Below are 22,088 nucleotides of genomic sequence, written 5' to 3' on the forward strand. Positions count from 1 at the left end.
GAAGGTTTCATAACAGCATGTGAAATTCTGAAACATAGTTATTTACAAAGGGTATTTTTTTTTTCCTGAGACTCGGACTGGACTTGAATGAGGCTCTTAAAAGCCCTATGACTCTAATATGACTTTCCTATTGGTAAGGCTATACATTCTTATAAAAGTTAATCTCATGGTCTATAAAAATATAAGATGTCTATGAAAACATGCCTGGATCCTGCTGATTTAATACTTAGATGGAGTGCATGCACTGGTATTATTATTTTTAAATTCCCCACGGAATTCTAATGTGGATTTAAGACTGAGAACTATTGATTTTAATGGCTCATTTTTGGAGATTTAGCACAGTAATAATTTCCATGAATTCTTTACAGTAAGAGTCTCATCATTACTTCAATGTAATCTAATGGAAATTATCAGTTTTTAATAAAATTTCATGATCACTTCAAAGTATTCTTGTTGTTCAGTCGCTCAGTCATGTCCAATTTTTTGCCACCCCATGAACCGCAGCATGCCAGGCCTCCCTGTCCATCACCAACTCCCGGAGTTTGCTCAAACTCATGTCCATTGAGTCAGTGATGCCATCCAACCATCTCATTCTCTGTTGTCCCCTTCTCCTTCTGCCTTTAATCTTTCCCAGCATCAGGTTCTTTTCTAATGAGTCAGTTCTTCGCATCAGGTGCCCAAAGTATTGGAGCTTCAGCTTCAGCACCAGTCCTTCCAAAGAACGTACAGGGTTGATTTCCTTAAGGATTGACTGGTTTGATCTCTTTGCAGTCCAAGGGACTCTCAAGAATCTTCTCCAGCACCACAGTTCAAAAGCATCACTTCTTTGGGGCTCAGCCTTCTTTGTAATCCAAATCTCACATCATACATGACTACTGGAGAAACCATAGGTTTGATTATATGGACCTATGTCAGCAAAGTGATGCCTTTGCTTTTTAATACACTATGTAGCTTTGTCATAGCTATTCCAAGATTGTTGTTGTTCACTCAGTTGTTCCAACTCTGCAACTCCATGGACTGCATCATGCCAGGCTGCTCTGTCCTTTGCCATCTCCTGGCACTTGCTCAAACTCATGTTCATTGAGTCAGTGATGCCATCCAACCATCTTGTCCTCTGTTGTCCCCTTCTCCTCCTACTTTTAATCTTTCCCAGCATCAGGGTCTTTTCTAATGAGTCAGCTCTTTGCCATCAGGAGGCCAAAGTATTGGAGCTTCAGTTTTAGTATCAGTCCTTCTAATGAACATTCACAATTGATTTCCTTTAGGATTTCCTGGTTTGATCTCCTTGCAGTCCAAGGAACTCTCAAGAGTCTTCTTTAGCACCACAGTTTAAAAGCATCAATTCTTCATCGTTCAGCCTCCTTTATGGTTCAACTCTCACAAGCATACATGACTAATAGCAAAACCATAGCTTTGACCAGATGAACCTTAGTTGCCAAAATAATGTCTCTGCTTTTTAATATGCTGCCTAGGTTTGTCATAGGTTTCCTTCCAAAGAGAAAGCATCTTTCAATTTCGTGGCTGCAGTCACCATCTGTAGTGATTTTGGAGCCCAAGAAAATAAAGTCTGTCACTGTTTCCATTGTTTCCCCATCTATTTGCCATGAAGTGATGGGACTGGATGCCATGATCTTTGTTTTTTCAATGTTGCATTTTAAGCCAGCTTTTTCACTCTCCTCTTTCACCTTCATCGAGAGGCTCTTTAGTTCCTCTTTGTTTTCTGCCATAAGGGTAGTGTCATCTGCATAACTGATTTTATTGATATTTCTCTCAGCAATCTTGATTCCAGCTTCCTCCAGCCCGGCATTTCCAATGATGTACTCTGCACAGAAGTTAAATAAGTAGGGTGACAATATACAGCCTTGACATACTCCTTTCCCAATTTGGAACCAGTCCTTGTTCCATGTCTGTTTCTAACTGTTACTTCTTGACCTGCAAACAGGTTTCTCAGGAGGCAGGTAAGGTGCTCTGGTATTCCCATCTCTTCCAGAATTTTCCAGTTTGTTGTGATCTACACAGTCAAAGGCTTTAGTATAGTCAATGAAGCAGAAGTAGATGTTTTTCTGGAATTCTCTTGCTTTTTCTGTGATCGAACAGATGATGGCAATTTGATCCCTGGTTTATCTGTCTTTTCTAAATCCAGCTTGAACATCTAAAAGTTCTTGGTTCATGTATTGTTGAAGCCAGGCTTCCTTGGAAATTTGTGGTTGCAGTCACCATCTGCAGTGATGGTATAGTCAATGTTTATAACTATTTCTAATTTCACACATATAACACAGATATTTAAAAAGCATTAATCAGCATAACATATGTAGAAATAAATTTACACAAATTTTAGAAAATTTAAATATTCTGATATTAAACAAAAATTTAGTATTTTTTTTTAGCCCTGAAAATAAACTGAGAAACCAAAGAAGTCAGTTACAGATTAAAAATATTTTAGTTTGTATAGTTAGTACTTACTGATATACTACTGTAAATGTTTTGCAAATGGTTTATTAGAGTTTGATATTACTAGCCTTTATTCCCTGTCACTTCCTTCAACCTAACTCGAACAAAGCAAAGCACAGCTCCTTCAGTGTCTGCTTTTGGAACAGTTATTTTAATTGATAATGAGGCTCCTAAAAGCTCTATGACTCTAACAAGAATTTCATCGAGACTGCATCTAATGAGATATAGAAATCTGGATTAGAAGGTCCTTTTAGACATAAGTATGATGTCTGTGGCTTTAACATTTCTCTTTGCCTAGGTCTGTGGTTGCTTCATTTCCCAAAGCACCTAAAAAGAAGTTCAGCAAACTCTTTTTTTTACTCAGAATTTTTCACTAAACCAAACTTTTTTTCTCAGAATTTTTCTTATCACTAAAAAAAATGAAACATTGTGATCAGCTTCAAGCTTTGCTTGTAAGTTACTGATATAAATTGTACTAGACTTAACATTGGAGAAGGCAACGGCACCCCACTCCAGTACTCTTGCCTGGAATATCCCATGGACAGAGGAGCCTGGTAGGCTGCAGTCCATGGGGTCTCTAAGAGTTGGACACGACTGAGCGACTTCACTTTCACTTTTCACTTTCATGCCTTGGAGAAGGAAATGGCAACCTACTCCAGTGTTCTTGCCTGGAGAATCCCAGGGATGGGGGAGCCTGGTGGGCTGCTGTCTATGGGGTCGCACAGAATCAGACACGACTGAAGCAACTTAGCAGCAGTAGCAGTAGCAGCAGACTTAACATGCTTTGTCTTTTAATTTTTAAATCAACTGTATTGAGATATACTTATTTACAGTAAAATGCACTCATTTTTTGGTTGTTATTGTATGTTTATGGAGTAAAATTTCATAACATAGAAGTTGGCTTAAAGCTTAACATTCAGAAAACTAAGACTGTGGCATCTGGTCCCATCACTTTATGGCAAATAGATGGGGAAACAGTGGAAACAGCAGCTGACTTTATTTTGGGGGGCTCCAAAATCACTGCAGATGGTGACTGCAGCTGTGAAATTAAAAGATGCTTACTCCTTGGAAGGAAAGTTATGACCAACCTAGACAGGATATTAAAAAGCAGAGACATTACTTTGCCAACAAAAGTCCATCTAGGCAAGGCTATGGTTTTTCCAGTAGTCATGTATGGATGTGAGAGTTGGACTATAAAGAAAGCTGAGCACTGAAGAATTGATGGTTTTGAACTGTGGTGTTGGAGAAGATTCTTGAGAGTCCCTTGGACTGCACGGAGATCCAACCGGTCCATCCTAAAGGAGATCAGTCCTGAGTGTTTACTGGAAGGACTGATGTTGAAGCTGAAACTCCAATACATTGGCCACCTGATGTGAAGAGCTGACTCATTTGAAAAGACCCTGATGCTTGGAAAGATTGAGGGTGGGAAGAGAAGGGGACGACAGAGGATGAGATGGCTGGATGGCATCACTGACTCAATGGACATGAGTTTGGGTAAACTTTGGGAGTTGGTGATGGACAGGGAGGCCTGGCGTGCTGCGGTCCATGGAGTCGCAGAGAGTCAGACACGACTGAGCCACTGAACTGAACTGAATGGAGTGAAACTAATAATAATCAAATAATTATTTTTTAAATATAAAACGTATTTATTCACATTTTTGAGAAGTTACCATTTCTTCAAAAAATTTATGTACAAAATGCCAAGAAAAATTACAATAGCACCTTATTTCAAACCAAAAATACACACATGATGTATACAAACTTTAAAAAACAAAATAAAAGCAATGTGAATATACATTATTTCAAAAATATTTCCAATGGTATAGCTACAACTTAAATTATGTTAAGAGAAATAAATAACAGTGTTACCTAATATATTTACATATTTGTGTCATATTTTTTTGATGTGGACTATTTAAAAAAATCGTTACTGAATTTTACAATATTGTTTTATATTTTGATTTTTTGGCCACGAGGCATGTGGTATCTTAGCTTCCTCATTAGGGACTGAACCTACACTCCTTCATAGGAAGGTGAAGTCTCTACCACTGGACCGCCAGGGAGTCCCTAAATTATCATATTTTAAATGTATAGTTTGATAGGTTTTGACAAATTATTTACCCATAACTGTCATCCTGAAATCTTTAAGAACTTTCCATCTGTTGAATGGAGAAGGCAACAGCACCCCACTCCAGTACTCTTGCCTGGAAAATCCCATGGATGGAGGAGCCTGGTAGGCTGCAGTCCATGCGGTCGCTGAGAGTCGGACATGACTGAGCGATTTCACTTTGACTTTTCACTTTCATGAATTGGAGAAGGAAATGGCAACCCACTCCAGTATTCTTGACTACAGAATCCCAGGGATGGGGGAGCCTGGTGGGCTGCCGTCTATGGGGTCGCACAGAGTTGGTCACGACTGAAGCAACCTAGCAGCAGCAGCATCTGTTCAAAGTTCCCTCATGCTTCTTTGTAGTAAATACCTACCCACCACTGACAACTACTAATCTGTTTTTTGTTACTATATAGATCTGAGTTTTCATTTGATATCATTTTCATTCTGCCAGAAAGACTTTCCAGAGGATCTTTTATTGCAGATACTGTTGTGTTCAGCTGTTGCTCATTTGAATATGAATGCCTATTTGGCTTTCATATCAGAAGGACATTTCAGTTAAATATAGCTTATAGGTTGGTAGTTTTTTTTTTACTTGTCAGAACTTTGAAAATGTTTCACTGTCTTCTGGCCTGAAATTAGTGTGGTTCATCTTACCTTTGTTAACTTGCATGTAATACATCTTTTACTCACTTTAGCTTAATTTAATTTTGATAAGGTTTTTTTGTGATGGGCTGTGTGCACATACATATGAGTGTATACTTACTTATCCTGGAGTTTGTTGAGCTTCTTTAATTTATGGATTTGCAGTTTCATCAAACTTGAAACATTCCCAGCCACTGTTTCTTTAAATGTTCCCTCTCCTCTTTGTGAGATTAATTAAATGAATGTTACATTTAGATATTGTCCCTCATGTCACTAAGTTTTGTTAAATATATTTTTTCTGACTTTTTTCTCCCAATGCTTCAGACTGGATGATTTCTGTCCACTGATCCTTTTGTCTATAGAGCCTTCATTGATAAGTCCAACTAGTATAATTTTAATTTCAGGTAATATGTTTTTCAGATCTAGAAATTCTATTTGGTTCCTCCAAAAATTTCATTCTCATTATGTTCACTTTTCTTTAATTCTCTGAACACATTTGTAAAAGTTACTTTAAACTCTTGCCTGATAATTATCTCTGTCATTTATGATTATATTGACTATTTTTTCTCCTGGTTATGGGTCATATAGCTTTCTGTTTTTTCATACCTAGTGAGTTCTGAGTGTTGGACATTAGGAACATTATGCTGTATGTCTAAATTTCAGTCTTCTTTAAAAGAGTGTTTCTTTTTTTGACAGGTAGTTAAAATACCTATGGATTTTTTCCGAGGCCTGTCAGGAGGATATGTCCAGGTAAAAAGCCTATATGATCATAGGGCTTACCTCATTTGTTTCCCTTTATTCAAGACCATCTCTTATACTACCTGTTCTGCACAGTTTAAAAATAACTGTTTCATATATTTTATTCCAAATTATAGTTGTGTGTGGCAGGACGGCACTTCTTCATAGCCAGATGAAGTCTCCTGTTTTGCTTTTCTAGCCTTGCCACAATTGCTCAGTTACTGGATAAACTAGGCCAAGATTACAAATTTAATCTTGATATCAGCATACTGACAATCTTATAAATGTGGGCAATTACTCATAAAAAATAAAGTGCATGAACATTTCAGGAAGTTTAGTATGAAATCCATACTCATTTGTAGGAAAAACTGAAGTAAACACCATACTAGACAGAAGAGAAACACCATTTCTGGCTAATTATGCCATTTATTTATCAAGAACTTAATAGCCACATGTATTATAATTTTCAATTTGTATTTTATAATCCAATCTATAATGATACTTAAGATACATTATACTTTCAAATAACTTTCATATTTTTCAAAAAATAACATTCATAAAGCATATTTTTCTATGTATGAGACGTGGAAAAAGAAGAATAGCAGCACAGAGAAAATTGGAGCAAAAAGCTATTAAAACCTTCTCTCATTAGTATCTGTCATGAATCTGTGCTGATTCATCCAAACATACCGTTGGCTAGTGTTATATATTTCTTTAGTGGATAACAATGCAAAAATGGGACAGAATTATTGCTAGATATTAAAATATTAATAATGTATTTAGAGTTTCATACTTGCAAACTGCTTAGATGCTGATCTTCTAGGAGTTTCTGCGTTTCCTCCAGTTTAAGCTGGAATGCATCTTTGTTAGTAGTCAAGTTTGCCTTGCTGTTTTCCATTTCTTGACCACAATTGATTTTGGATATGAGATATTTCTGATGCTTATGATCATTTTTTGACAATGATGAAGGCAAGTCATTATCTATAGCTCTGTGAACCACACATAAAAAATGTTTAGTATACTTAAATAAAGTTAACATGCAAATGACATATCATGTAATATGTGTTTGTGTGTGTCCAGATAATCATATATAAGGATATTGGAGAAATATATAGATATATTAGAATGGGAATTTAAAGGAATCAATAATAGAATAAAAATGGATGTGGGATTATAGTGTCAATAAAGCATTCCATCTTCGTGTAGGAATGCCCAATTTTTCATGGCTTTGTTTATTAAATCCTATTCCTCTACTATTTGGGATAGATATTGAAGTAATTACTATAGATGTACAGAGTCAGTCCTCAGTTCTTTAAGAGCATCCCTATCTGGATAATAACATGCTGCACTACCCTTAGTTCTGAGTTGACATCATAGATGGTGCTATCCCTATAACCCTAATAGAGTTGGTTGAAGATTCAAGCAGTTAGAAAATATGAAAATTTCTTGTCAGGGTAGACTGGAATTTCCATCTAACTTTAATACGTTTGGAAACTTGGATTCCATCTAACTTTACTAGGTTTGGAAGATACTAACATATTTTTCTCAGTTGTACCACAAATATAAGCATGGTTTTCATGGCACAGAGGGGGCACCTTTAAAGCAGAGTCTATTTTTAGTGTGTTAAAGTGCCAGCTCCAAATTATCAGTGGATGATATCATCCTGTTTCAGAATTTTGCATCTTCTGGAAACTTACAGCATGTTACACTTCAGTATATGAACAAAGTGAAAATTAAAAAAAAAAAAAAGGAAAATTTTTTTGGGGTGGGTGAGAGATGAAAGTATATCAAAAGCTGACTGCTATTGCATTAGGGCTGGCGGTATGAATCCCAAGGGTATTTATCCCCAATTCACTTGAATTATCCTCAATTCAATGAGGATTAAAATACTTTGAAAAGTGACTTGTGGCCACATGTGACATATATCTATCTCCAATACCCATATATATCTTTATTTGGACAGACTGGAATAGTCAAAGTCAATGATTACTAGATTCCTGACTATCCTTTTGCAACCACAGAGAGATTAAGGAGAGCAAAAAGGTATCTAAGTTCCTGAACACTGAGATTATGTTTCTCTTACATATTCCTTCCCTTTCAGTCACCCTTCCCAAATGAAGTATTGCTAAATCTACAGAAATATCTAATAAACTAAATTTATTTACCTTTTAAGTTGTCGTCTCTCAACTTTTTCTTCTCTATTTCTTTCTTGCTTCTCTTGCTTCTCTTCTCTTCTCTACTTGCTTCCCCCAGTGAGGAGGATTGAAGGAATGTATAGGAATAAAAGGAGATGGAGAGGCAGAAAGACAGGAAGAGTGAAGCACAGGGGGAAAGGAAGAAGAAATCATAAAAGAAGAAGAAACAGAAGGAATGGGAGAGGGGAAATCTAAATTTGCTGAAGGCAAATATGGAGAGGGAGATGAATACAAAGGAGAGGAAAAAAGAGGGATAGACAAAAGAGGTAAGAATGGAGAGGTAGTAGGGGAAGGTGAAGGAGAGGAGGAAAGAACAGATGAAGAGGAAGAAAGCTGTAGAGAGGATGAAGAAGAGGATATGGAATTAGAAGGTGAAGACAAAGAGGAGGATGGAGAATTACAGGGAGGCGGATTGGACAGAACTGACACAGATGGATGACCTACAAAGGCCTGGGGAAGATTTGACAGTGCTATGGTTTGTGGGACAGATTGCTGGACCGATGGAAAAGGATCTAACTGAGCAGGATGTTTAGGCAATGGAGTGACAGCAGAAAGAGTGGGGACTGTTTGATGAGGGGGATGACTGGCTAAACAGGAAGGCTTCAAAACAGGAAAACCTTCCAAAGGGGTTGGAGGAACAGTCAGTTGAGCTGGAAGGGAACGACGGACAAGGGCAGGCATTAGAGTTGTTGGGGTTGAATGCTGTGCTGGAAGAGAATGTTCGGATCTGAAAGTTTTAGAAAACAACTTGCTCTGTGAGTCTGAATCAGGAATGACTGGTGAACCTCGGGGTGGGTGGGGTAAATGGTCAGGTGGGCCAGAAGGAATTGGGGTTGGCAGATGAGGGAACCTGCCAGGAAAGCTAGAAGTAACTGAAGCTGGTGGGCGAGGAAGATACTTGATCGGGTAGGATGGTAACGGGGCTGCTAAGAAGTTCTTTGGAAGAGCAGAGGGGACAGATGGATGGACAGGCTGGCAGGTGGAAGAAACGGTTGGATAGCTAGGAAGAATTTGGGAATGGTGGGATAGCAATGGGGCTCTGAAGGGAGATAGCTTATTAGGTAAGTGGGGATCAGGTGTGGAGGTAGCTGGACAGGCAGGAATGGATCTGCATAGGTGGAAAAGCATTTGAACAGGGAAGTAGAGAGACAGGCCTTATTAAGATGGTTTTTCGCTGTATTGGGCTCCCTCTATGTTCATGCTATGCTTTGTTCTGAGGGTCCATGCATTACGTCCTTCTGATCAACCAGTGTCCTCTCATGAGTTGAGAAATGTACATAGGTTACTTATTCAGGTTCCCCTTTTCTCATTCCTTGCCCTTTAACAGTATTTTCACCTCTCAGAAGTCTGATAGTCATATAGATAATGAATATGGGCTAGAAAATCTGGTTGAAAGTGATGATACAAAGGGCAAATAGAGGTCAAACAGATCACTGCTCAGCTTTAGTCAGATTTCTCAGGGTAGGTAGCCTGTGGTTCAGGATCAACCGTCTCACCACAAATACATGGATATTGGAGATAGATATCTAACAACATTATCTTAAAGTATAAAAATATGGGGAAAATGTAGTTTCTTTTGCTCTATGTGTACGTCTACCAAAAGGGTCAAGTATATTATCTTTGTGATAAGGATTTGGTTGTGATGGAAGGCTTTTATTTTTATTAGTCATTTCTTATATCTCATTATTTCTTGAAGTAGTTTTTATTTTCATATGGACATGTGTCTTATTTTTCTTGAGGCTTAAGCACTGAATGCCTTCCATTTTTAATACAATTCTTCTCTCCTTTAGATTATCACATTACAGCATCTTAAATTATTTTTATCTACCACTAATATTTTCTACATTAGAACAATCATTTGTGAGTACAGATATATCTCCCCTTCTTTGGAAGGCCCCTGTTTCTTGGTATTACCTTATTGTTTAACACATTTTAGGTTTATATTGTACAGAAAATGTATTTTTAATGTGATAACCGCATATAAGTATTTGTAGCCTAATTACATTTTTAATCCTAGTACATATAAATATTTCTATGAACTTAACACCTGATCTTTAATATTCCAAGCTTTCACATTTGTAGTACAGCATCTTTATAGTTTATAAAGCATTTTCACATACATTATTTTAATACTGTCAGTTATCTGTGGAGAGCAGCTTAACTTTATAATAAGTAAACAAGGGTGTTCTCTCTATAAATTGTATACATTTGTTGTATTCCAAATACATAAAACTTATGTATGTGTATATAGAGATATAGACATCATGAAGTCATAGTAATAATAGTATATTACAACAATAACTGAAAACTATGTATTCTAGTTTAGAATGGAAATAATTTCTTGTAAAAGAAAATTGGTACAATGGTCCTAGCACAGATTTGGTATAACAATAACTACATGTTTGTTTGCTACAGTGAAATCAAAGTTGTCTGATGTGTTATCTCTTCTAAGACTTTAGAAAGTGTATACTGTTGAACAAAAATGTCTATCCTTTTATTCATTGTGCAAAAGTTTTTTTGATTGAAAATAGTTGATGTTATCAGGATAATAATACACAGAAAAATAAATCTAGTAGAGCAGAAAACCTGTATATAAAAATGCACATTACTTCTATACTAAATTACTGGAAATTTTTTATTCCTCTAAATTCCCCTGGACCCTAAACCCCCTCTAATTGTCTGTCATCTTCCTTTTTGAGACAAAAATTTCCAGTGAGTACTCTAAAATTACACTGTGTTCACTGCCTCAGCTTCCATTCGTTTCTTAATCTACTGCTGTCTGGCTTCTGTCTCTACCATTCCAATGTACTGCTTTTGCTAGTGATTAACTAATTGACCTAACTGCAAAAAGAGACACTTCTTGACCACTATCTTTCTTGACTTTAATTCCCTCGGTTTTCATATTATCATATGTTCCTGGATATTTTGTAACTTCTCTGGTTGTTCCTCCTCAGGCTCTTTCTTGAGCTCCTCTTTCTTTGCTTGGATATGCTAGATTTTTTGAGAGTTATGCAATCCTCTGCTTGTCTATCCATATTCTCTGTGTAATCTTATTCATATTGTCTGTGTGATCTTATCTGTATCTGTATGTAAGTGAAGGGTTAATCCATCCTCTGTGGACCAATTCAACTCTGGGTTAACTCTTTATCTCTGTCCCCTGGATTATTAGCAGAACTAGGAGTGTGTTTCAGGCACACAGATATAAAAAATGACCCTTCATGGATAAACTGTCTGTACTGACAGGACTGTGAGTAAGTCATAGGAAGGACTTATAGGAAGGACTGGTAGGAAGCTATAGCTTTGGGTTTCCCCAAGTGTGGTAATTCTTAAAACTGAACATATCGCTTGCATGGAAGCTATTCATATAGTCATTACAAGAAATATTGGCTCCTGTTTAGAACAGAGGATTTCTAACCCAGGTTGTCTGTGCATTGTGGGAAAAGGGGGATAGCAAAGATGAGCCCTTTAACTATTTCGCAGCATGCCATGAGGATTCCGCCTACTGAAGAATGTTGCCTGTTGGCATGCAGTGTTTTATGTCTTCTAATTGAGGTCAAACCTGGTCTACTGCAGTCATGAGTTTGAGTGTTCAGCTGAACCAAGACCACCACTAGTGGGTACTAAAGTGTTAGTCACTCAGTTGTGTCTGACTCTTTGTGACCCCATGCACTATAGCCCACCAGGCTCATCTGTCCATGGAATTCTCCAGGCAAGAATACTGGAGTGGGTTGCCATTCCCTTCTCTAGGGGACATTCCCAACCCATGGATCAAACCTGGGTATCCTGCACTGCAGGCAGATTCTTTACCATCTGAGCCACCAGGGACTGAACTATGGCTTTAACTTGTCCATTCATTGACAACTATCATACCTACATTCATGGCCCAGACATCTTACCAATGAGAAATTGACTCCAGAATAGCTCATAAGTGTCTCAAACTCACAATTTGTCATCATCCTTCCAGTTACTCTCTCCCTTAAACCACTTTGTCCTGAACAGTCCTTATTTTGATAAATTGTTTCACTATCCATTAACTAACCAAATCCATTCTCCACAGTCATTCTTGATTCCTCCCATTCACCTTTTGGTTCTTAAAAAGTTACCAAATCATGTTGATTCTACCTACTAAGTAGGTCTTCATAAGTCATTGTTTTCATTAACTAAACTACCATTTTGTCTGATTTTTCGACCTTTAGTCTTACTATATTCTTCCTCATCCTGACAATATTCCTAAAATATAAATGTTATATGCTTGCTTAAAATCTCTCAGTAACTGCTTTTAGGACAAATTCCTTAACAAAGCTCTTCATGTCTTAATTCATGGCTTCCTTTCTAAACAACCTATCTGTCTACAATTTCTCAATGTACACATTAGTCAAAATAAATTACCACAGACTTATAGTTACCAGAAGGGAAGAGACAGATTGGGAGTTTGGGATTGACATGTATACGCTGCTATATTTAAAATAGATAACCAACAAAAATCTACTGTATAGCACAGAGAACACTGCTCAATATTCTGTAATAACCTAAATGGGGAAAGAATTTGAAAAATAGATACATGTATATATACATAACTGAATCACTTTGCAATATACCTGAAACTAACACAACACTGTTAATCAACTATGCTCCGATATAAAATAAAAATTAAAATGAACAAAATGAACCACCTCTTTCAGCTCTCTTAATACAGCATGTCCTTTTATACCTTTGTTCTTTTTCACATACTATTTGTTCCATCTTTCCGGAGTTCCCTCTCAATGTCTCTGATAAATATCTTCCTCATTTATTAAGTTTCAGGTCATGTTTATATCCTCTGAGTTTTCATAATGCCAGTGATGTTTCTCTGTTTAAAGTATTTGTTGAATACTTCCAACATGCACAGCACTGAACTAAGCATCATAGGGAATATTTGCATGAGTGAGATTAAGCTATTGTTCTCTACAATATTACAGTTTGGTGGGGCAGGCATAACTACACATAAAAATTGAGCAATAACATACAATCATGATTTTAAAATTTATTTATATAGCCTTGAGCTCTTGTTTCATCGTACGTTCAACTGTTTTTATACATTTCTACTTGGATATTCACTCTCTAAATTCAGAAAGCTCAAATGAAGTTTAATAATATCTTGTTAAACCTATACACTTTTATTACATTCTTTATAATTTTTAAAGTCAGGAAATTCCCTCAATGATCAAGATTCAAAATTTCACCCTCTTTTGATTTTCTTACTTCTTTCATTTTCTTTATCCCACCATACACCAAAGCTATAATACAGTCTTTCCATGAAATATTTTTCTTCTGTCTTTCTTTTGTATTTCACTACCACTCTTTTAACATAAGTCCTTTTAAACTCATTGCTTGAATATCTCTTGATTTTCCTGCACTATCCTCTCCATACTCCAATTATTTTTATATCAAGAGATACTTTATTCTATATGAAACTTATCACATTATTCTTATTCTTTAACTTATTCTTTGATGATTTACATTATTATGTTAAATTCATGTATACAGCACCTGATTCAGTATTTTTGCAGGTTATACTCAATTATAGGTTACTGTAAGATAAAGGGCATAATTTTCTATACTATACAGTATATTCTTGTTGCTTATCTATTTTATTTTGTTATTATTTTTTTGATTTACACAGCATGCAGGTTCTTAGTTCCCTCACCGGGGATGGAACCTGGGCTCCCTGCAGTTTAAGGGAGTCTTAACCACTGAATACCAGGGAAGTCCCATTTATCTATTTTATATATAGTAGTTTGTATCTGTTAATCTCATATCTCTAATTTGTCCTTCCCCCTCTCTCTGGCAACCACAAGTTTGTTTCTATATATGTATGTCTGTTTTGCATGTACATTTATATGTATTTTTAGATTCCACATATAAGTGATATCATATAATACCTGCTTTTGTTTGACTTATTTCACTAAGCACTGTATTCTCTAGGTCCACCCATGCTGCTGCAAATGGTACAATTTTATTCTTCTTTATGGCTGAATAATATTCCACCATATACATAACACATCTTAATCCAATCATCTGGAAAACTGGGATGCGATTTCTAAGTATTAAACTGAACTGTTTATGTATTTTGGCTATTAGCCCCTTTTCAGTTATATCATTTACAAATATTTTCTCCAATTTTTAAAAAGTTATCATTTTGTTGATGGTTTCCTTTGTTGTGCAAAAGCTTTTGCATTTAATTAGATCATATTGGTTTATTTTTGCTCTTATTTCCACTGACTTAAGAGACAGATTCAAAAAAAATTGCTATGATTTATGTCAAAGCGTGTTATGCTTATGTTTTCTTCTAGGAGTTTTATAGTTCCTCATATTACATTTATGTCTTTAATCCATTTGAGTTTTTACTTTTGTACACTGTGTTAGAGAATGTTCTAACTTCGTTCTGTTACATGTAGCTGTCCAGTTTTCTGGACAGCTTGTCTTTTCTCTATTGTGTATTCTTGTCACCTTTGTCATGGGTTAACTGACTGTAAGTGTGTGGGTTTATTGCTGGGTTCTCTATTCAGTTTCATTAGTCAATGTGTCTGTTGTGCCAATAACACTACTGTTTTGATTACTGGAGCTTTGTAGTATAGTCACAAGTCTGAGAGGGTTATATCTCCAGCTTTGTTCTTTATTCTCAGGATTTGTCATTTCTGGATGTTTTGTGATTCCATATAAATTGTAGTATTATTTGTTTTAGATCTGTGAAAAAATGTTATAGGTATTTTGATAGAGATTGCATTAAATCTGTAGATTGCTTTGGGTAGTATGTCCGTTTTAATGATATTACTCCCTCCAATTCAATAGCATGGAATATCTTTACATTTCTTTGAATCATCTTCAATTTCCTTCATCAGGTTTTACAGTTTTCAGAGTACAGGCCTTTTATTCTCTTGGCTAAGTTTACTCCTAGGTATTTTATTTTTTGATGTGATTTTAAACAGGATTGTTTACTTTATATTTCTGATATTTCATTATTAGTGTATAAAAGACAATAGATTTCTGCATATTATTCTTATATCCCACAACCTTGCTAAATTCATTAGTTTCTAATATTAGTAGTTCTTGGGTGGAGACTATAGAAGTTCTCTATATAGAGTGTTATGTCATCTGCAGAGCGAGTTTTACCTCTTCATCTTCAAATTTGGATTCCTTTTATTGCTGTTTCTGTGGTTAGGAATTCCAACACTATGTTAAATAGAAGCAGTGAAAGTGGACATTCTTGTTTTGTCCTTGATTTTAAAGGAAAATTTAAAAAATTTTCACAATTGAATATGATGTGGGCTATTGGATTTGTCATAAAATGGTCTTCGTTATGCTGAGATATGTTCCCTCTATACACACTTTGATGAGGGCTTTTTATCATAAATAGACACTGAATTTTTTCTGTTTTTCTCTGTTATCTATTGAGACAATCACATAATTTTTCTTTTTGTTAATATGGTTTATCAAATCGATTGATTTATGTATCTCAAACCATCCTTGTGACCCTGGAATAAATTCAACTTGATCATGATGTATGATTATTTTTACGTATTGTTGGATTTAGTTTGCTAACATTTTGTTGAAGATTTCTGCATCTATATTCATCAAAAATATTGGCCTATAATTTTTTCTTTTTTTGTAGTGTCTTTGCCTCATTTTGGTATCAGGGTAAGGATCATCTTGTAGGATGAATTTGGGAGTATTCTAATAAACTCTTCAAGTTTATGAAATAGTTTGATTAGGACAGGTATTAATTCTTCTTTATACATTCAGTAGAATTGCCCTGCAAAGCTGTCCTGTTCTGAATTTTGTTTGCTGGGCATTTTTCTTTTTTTAAAAATTCAACTTCACGTCTAGTGAATGGTCTTCTGTTCAAACTGTCTATTTCTTCTTGACTGTCTTGGCAGCTGTATGTTTCAAGAAATTTGTCCACTTCTTGTAGGCTGTCCAATCTATTGGCATATAAACTGTTCATAGTACTCTTATGATTTTTTTTGTATCTCTGTGGTATTGGTTGTAATTTATCCTCTTTATTTTCTTATTTTATTTGGATCCTCTCTCTTTTCTTCTTGGTGAGCCTGTTTATTTTTCAAAAAACTAGCTCTTGGTTTCGTTCATTTTTTTCTACTGTTTTTTTCTCTCCTAGGAAATGACTTTTTAAAAAATTGAAGCACAGTTGATTTAAAGTATGGTATTAGGTGTACAGTAAAGTGATTCAGTTATATATATATATTTTTCAGATTATTTTTATTATAGATTATTACAGATATTAACTATAGTTCCTTATGCTATGCAATAAATCCTTTTTGCTTGTTTATTTTATATATAAGTGGTTTGCATCTGTTAATCCCATAATTTATCCCTCCTTTCCCCTTTGACAACCATAAGTTTGTTTTCAATGCCTGTGAGTTGGTTTCTGTTTTGTATACATCAATAGATTCATTCCTATTATTTTTCAGATTCCACATGTATGTGATATCATTATTTCCTTTCTTCTGCTAACTTTGGACTTTTTTCTTTTTCTAATTCTTTTAGGTGATAGGTTAGGTTGTTTTGAGATTTTTTTCTTATTTCTTGAGGAAGGACTGTATTGCTATGACCTTCCCTCTTAGAACTGCTTTTTCTGTATCACATAAATTGGAAAGTTTTGCTTCCCATTTCATTTGTTTTGAGATATTTTCTGATTTACTCTTTGATTTATTCGTTACCCTCTCTTTTTTTTTTTTCAGTAGCATGTTGTATAGTCTCCACATGTTTATTCTTTTCTGTTTTTCTTTCTGTAGTTGATTTCTAGTTTCATACCCTTGAGGTTATAAAAGAAAAAGCTTGATATAATTTCTATCCTCTTAAATTTGTTGAGTCTTGTTTTGAGACCTAGTATGTGATATATGTTAGTTGTTCAGTCATGTCTGACTCTTTGAGACTGGATGGACTGTTACCCACCAGGCTACCCTGTCCATGGAATTCACCAGGCAAGAATAGTGGAGTAGGTAGTCATTCCCTTAACCAGGAGATCTTCCTTGCCCAGGGATCAAACCCGGATCTCCTGCATTGCAGGTGGATTCTGTACAGTCTAAGCCATCAGAGAAGCCCCTTGGACTGCAAAGAGACCAAACCAGTCAATCCTAAAGGAAATCAACCTGGAATATTCATTGGAAGGACTGATGCTGAAGCTCCAATACTTTGACCACCTGATGCAAAGAGCTGACTCATTGGAAAAGACCCTGATGCTGGGAAAGAAGAAGGCAAAAGAAGAAGAGGGTGGCAAAGGATGAGATGGTTAGATAGTATCACTGTCTCAATAGACATGAATTTGAGCAAACTCCAGGAGATAGTGAAGGACAGGAAAGCCTGGCATGCTGCAGTTCATGGGGTGGCAAAGAATTACTTTACCACAACTGCCTTATTGATTTTCTTTCTGGATGATCTGTTCATTGATATCTGTGGGGTGTTAAAGTCTCCTGTAAATACTGCACTACTGTCAATTTCTCCTTTTATGTTTGTTAGTGTTTATACAGTTAGGTGCTACTGTATTGGGTATGTATATGTTAAACAGTACATATCCTCTTCTTGTACTGATCTCTTTTTATCATTACATAGTACTCTTTTTGTCTTTCATTAAGCCTTTGTTTTGTCATCTCCATTTGCATAAAATATACTTTTCTGTCTCCTCACTTTCAGTTTGTATCTTTTGCCTTAAATGAATCTCTTGTAGGCAGCATATAGAAGGGTCTTTTTTAAAATCCAATTAGCTAGCTGTGTCTTTTGATTGAAGCATTAATCCAGTGATATGTAAAGTAATTTATTAATAGGTATATACTTATTACCAATTTATTACTTGTTTTCCAGTTGTTTTGTCATTTTTCTCTCTTTTTGTCTCTCTCTTTTCCTGGCTTGATGATTTTCTTTTGTAGTATGCTTGAGTTCCATGCTTTTTGATTGTTGTGTATCTATTTGTGGTTACCATGGTGTTCATATACGTTAAACCTTAATTATGTCTACTTGCTTTAAACTCACAGTCATTTAAATTCAAACACATTCTAAGAGATCTACATTTTTTACTACTCTACCCCACATTTTGTATTTCTGATGCAATTATTTATTTATTGTAGTTACAGTTGCTTTACAACTTTTGTCTTTTAATCTATGTGCTAGCTTATTTCGGAGAAGGCAATGGCACCCCACTCCAGTACTCTTGCCTGGAATATCCCATGGATGGAGGAGCCTGGTGGGCTACAGTCCATGGGGTCACTAAGAGTCGGAAACGACTGAGCGACTTCACTTTGACTTTTCACTTTCCTGCATTGGAGAAGGAAATGGCAACCCACTCTAGTGTTCTTGCCTGGAGAATCCCAGGGACAGGGGAGCCTCATGGGTTGCCTTCTCTGGGGTAGCACAGAGTTGGACACGACTGAAGCGACTTAGCAGCAGCAGCAGCTAGCTTATTTAAGTGATCTTCAATCCCCACTATATATGTCTTTCCTATTGGGGTTTTCTCTTTCCTATAGATTCTTCTTTTTCATTTTGAGAAGACCCTTCAACATTTATTTTAGGGTAGGTTTATTATTGCTGAATTCTTTTAGTTTTTGCTTGTCTGAGGAGTTCTTTATCTCATCTTCTATTCTAAATGATAATCTCACTGGGTAGACTATCTTAGGTTGCAGGTTCCTCTGCCCTTTTATTTTACTTAACTTTCTGTGTCTCTGACTTTAGGTGAAACAGTTACCTATTACAGTCTTGAAGGGGTGTTCTTATGTGGGTGTGTCCCTATGCAGACTGTGTGTGCCCAATGTATTTGGGGGGAGGGCTGGATTAGATGTGGATGCAAGTCATGTCTTTCCTCATGGTATGCTGGCCTCTACCACATTGGAAAGGGGGTATGGCTGGTAATGGAGGAGTTCAGAGTCTGTGCAGGGTGTGGGACAGTACGTCTATGCTCAGTGGCCATCACTGTCCTGTCAGGGGTGAGATCTGCTCCTAAGTGGTGGGAGCAAAAGCCCTCAAATTTGGGTTCAAGCTGGTTCTGCTTCCTTTAAGTGTGTATTTTTCCTTCTCCCTGCACTAGGCAATCCACTCCAGCACTCTTGCCTGGAAAATCCCATGGACGGAGGAGCCTGATAGGCTACAGTTCATGGGGTCGCAAAGAGTCGGACATGACTTCACTTTCACTTTCACTTTCAAATGCCTTCTATGGAGAAGGCAATGGCACCCCACTCCAGTACTCTTGCCTGGAGAATCCCATGGATGGAGGAGCCTGGTAGGCTACAGTCCATGGGGTCGCTAAGAGTCGGACACGACTAAGTGACTTCACTTTCACTTTTCACTTTCATGCATTGGAGAAGGAAATGGCAACCCACTCCAGTATTCTTGCCTGGAGAATCTCAGGGACGGGGGAGCCTGTTGGGCTGCTGTCTATGGGGTCACACAGAGTTGGACATGACTGATGTGACTTAGCAGCAGCAGCACTAGGCTTGAACTTGGCCTAGTGGTTGTGGGAATTCAAGTCTGGGCTATTTCTTGGGTGCTATTTGAGTAAGCACCAGCAATGGACACTGCTCTATCTAGACTACATCCCTGGCCCCCAGGACACCTTTGGATCTTTAGATTGACTCTTTCCCAGGTCCTGAATGCCTGAGATCCAGGGCCAAGCTGTGGCTTGGAGTGAGCAGGGTAACCTTCACTTGGCTCAGACTGGGGGGTGTGGCATGGCGGCAGCTACTAGGGTACACCTCTCTCTGCCTGGTCTGGTGGCAAGCTAACACTTGCACTCTCCTCGAGTGGAGTCTAGGCTTCTCTAGCCTTCTCAGTGGTTCTCCAAGCAGCCAAAGGGGCTTGTCTCCTATGTGCAGGACTCCAGGATGGGGATGCCCAGGCTATGGTTGGACTCACTCACTTCTTAGGGTGAGTGTCTGCCGGCATGATCTCCCTTTTCCTTTCAGTCCTCTCCCAGAGGCACAGACCCCTTACCTGATGCTTTCTTCCTATCCTGCCTGATTACACGTGTATCTTACAACCTTGGTTATATAAGGGTCCTTCTGCAAGTTTCCAGTTAGCTTTCCATGAATTGTTCCACATGTGGATGTATTTTTGCATTGTTTATTATGGGAGGTAAGCTCAGGTCCTCTTCAGCTCCCGTTTTTTATACTCTACTTCTTATACTTCTGATTGATCAACATTCGTAAACGTTTATGTCTCTTCTCTGCCATAAAGGGCATTTTCATTTTTTCTTATTCTCTCATCTTTTCCTTCTAATCTCTCAAAATAATTTTATTCTTTATTAGATCTGTCTTTTCCTTTTTTTAGAAGTGTTATTGAATTTGTTACAATATTGCCTCTGTTTTGCTTTTTTTGGCCATGAGGCATGTGGAATCTTAGCTCCCCAACCAGGGATCAAACCTGCACCCTCTGGAAGGCAAGGTCTTAACCAATGGATGACCAGGGAGGGCCCTCCTTTTCTCACTATACAAAATAGTACTATTTTAGTTTAGGTAGTAATGATCTGTCACTTGGATTAGCCCATTAAGTTTTTCTAGTCTCCTTGTTTCCAGTTTCTTTCCATTCTTTTCATTCTCCAACATTCATACCAATTATCTTCCAATATAAAGAGGACTATGTCACTCTGTTTAAAAACCTCCATTGGCTCTCTACTAGTTATAGGGTGAAATAAAAACTTCCTAGCTAGAAATACAAGCATTCACATCTGACCTCAATCTACATTTCTAGACAATCTCTCATCCTACCAGCAACATATACTACAGTCTTGTTACTCTGAACAAATTCTATGTCCTCAGGCATCTTTGACTTTTACAACACTGTAGGCCTGAACATGCCAGAAATCAACCTGTGCTTAATTAGTAGACAATATGTACTCATCCTTTAAGTCTCCTCTCCAACTTTAAATTTTGTACTTTATCACGTGTGTGTGTATGCTTAGTCACTCAGTTGTGTCCAACTCTTTGTGATCCCATGGACTGTAGCCTGCCAGGCTCCTCTGTCCATGGGATCCTCCAGGAAAGAATACTAGAGTGGGTTGCCATTCCCTTCTCCTGGGGATCTTTTGACCCAAAAATCAAACTCGGGTCCTGCATTGAAGGTGGAGTCTTTACTGACTGAGCCACCTTTATCACTTTGCTAGTATTTCTGTAACTGCACACATTACACAGTTTTGTTCGAGTCTTACGGTGTAATTACCATTACACGGTATTATAATGTAACTGCAAACACTTATTGGGCAGAGGACCATATTTCATTCATATTATAACTCTTGCTAATCAACATACAGCATATAATAGGTACTTAAGACTTCACATTTTTATTCTCTACCTTTCTAGACTGCATTTCTGTTACTCATTAGTTTAACATCCATATTTAACAGGATAATATTTCTTCCATCATAAGAGAAAAAGCCATATTTTGGCCCTACATCCCCTTTGGCTACTGTTCTACCACTCTTTTCCTTTCACAGCCAAGCTACAGTTGGTATTTTTTCTTTCTCACTCTTCAGTTTCCTTTCAACTCATTGCAATCTTTTTTCTGTCTCCATCCCTCCACTGAAATTTGACAAAAACTGCCAGAGTGACTTTTCTATTTTGAAATATATGGGACATATTCCCTCTAAGCTGGATATTTTCTCTTTGCCACTCCATATTCATTTTCCACACTTATCTCTGCTAGGCAGAGACTAAATGATACCTGCCTTTTGATTTATGGCTGTTTTGACCAACGAAAGGTACTAGCAAGAAATGGGAATGTGACAGAACAAAGCGGTTTTTGACAACTGCTCCTCTGGCTTCCTCTCCGCTTGGCTTGGTTTAGCAGTGGCAATGCTCCTCTGCCTAGTAGCCCTCTTGTACAGCTACAGCTCTTTTCAGTTTAAAGTTTGTTATGATAATACTGAGTTTGCTGTCAGTTTTGGGGTTGCTTCATCATCCTTTGTTGGC

At 37.1% G+C, this 22,088-nt stretch overlaps 1 protein-coding gene across 1 annotated transcript in view; it reads right to left on the reverse strand.

Annotated features, from left to right (window-relative positions):
* Positions 1 to 22,088, reverse strand: part of CEP126 (centrosomal protein 126) — a 114,341-nt gene that overhangs the window by 32,510 nt on the left and 59,743 nt on the right. The window contains 1 exon segment of the mRNA XM_024975716.2: positions 6,738 to 6,933. Within this exon segment, the coding sequence (XP_024831484.1) occupies positions 6,738 to 6,933 (196 nt within the window).

This window comes from Bos taurus, chromosome 15 (genome assembly GCF_002263795.3).
Source record: "Bos taurus isolate L1 Dominette 01449 registration number 42190680 breed Hereford chromosome 15, ARS-UCD2.0, whole genome shotgun sequence".
Taxonomy (NCBI): domain Eukaryota; kingdom Metazoa; phylum Chordata; class Mammalia; order Artiodactyla; family Bovidae; genus Bos; species Bos taurus.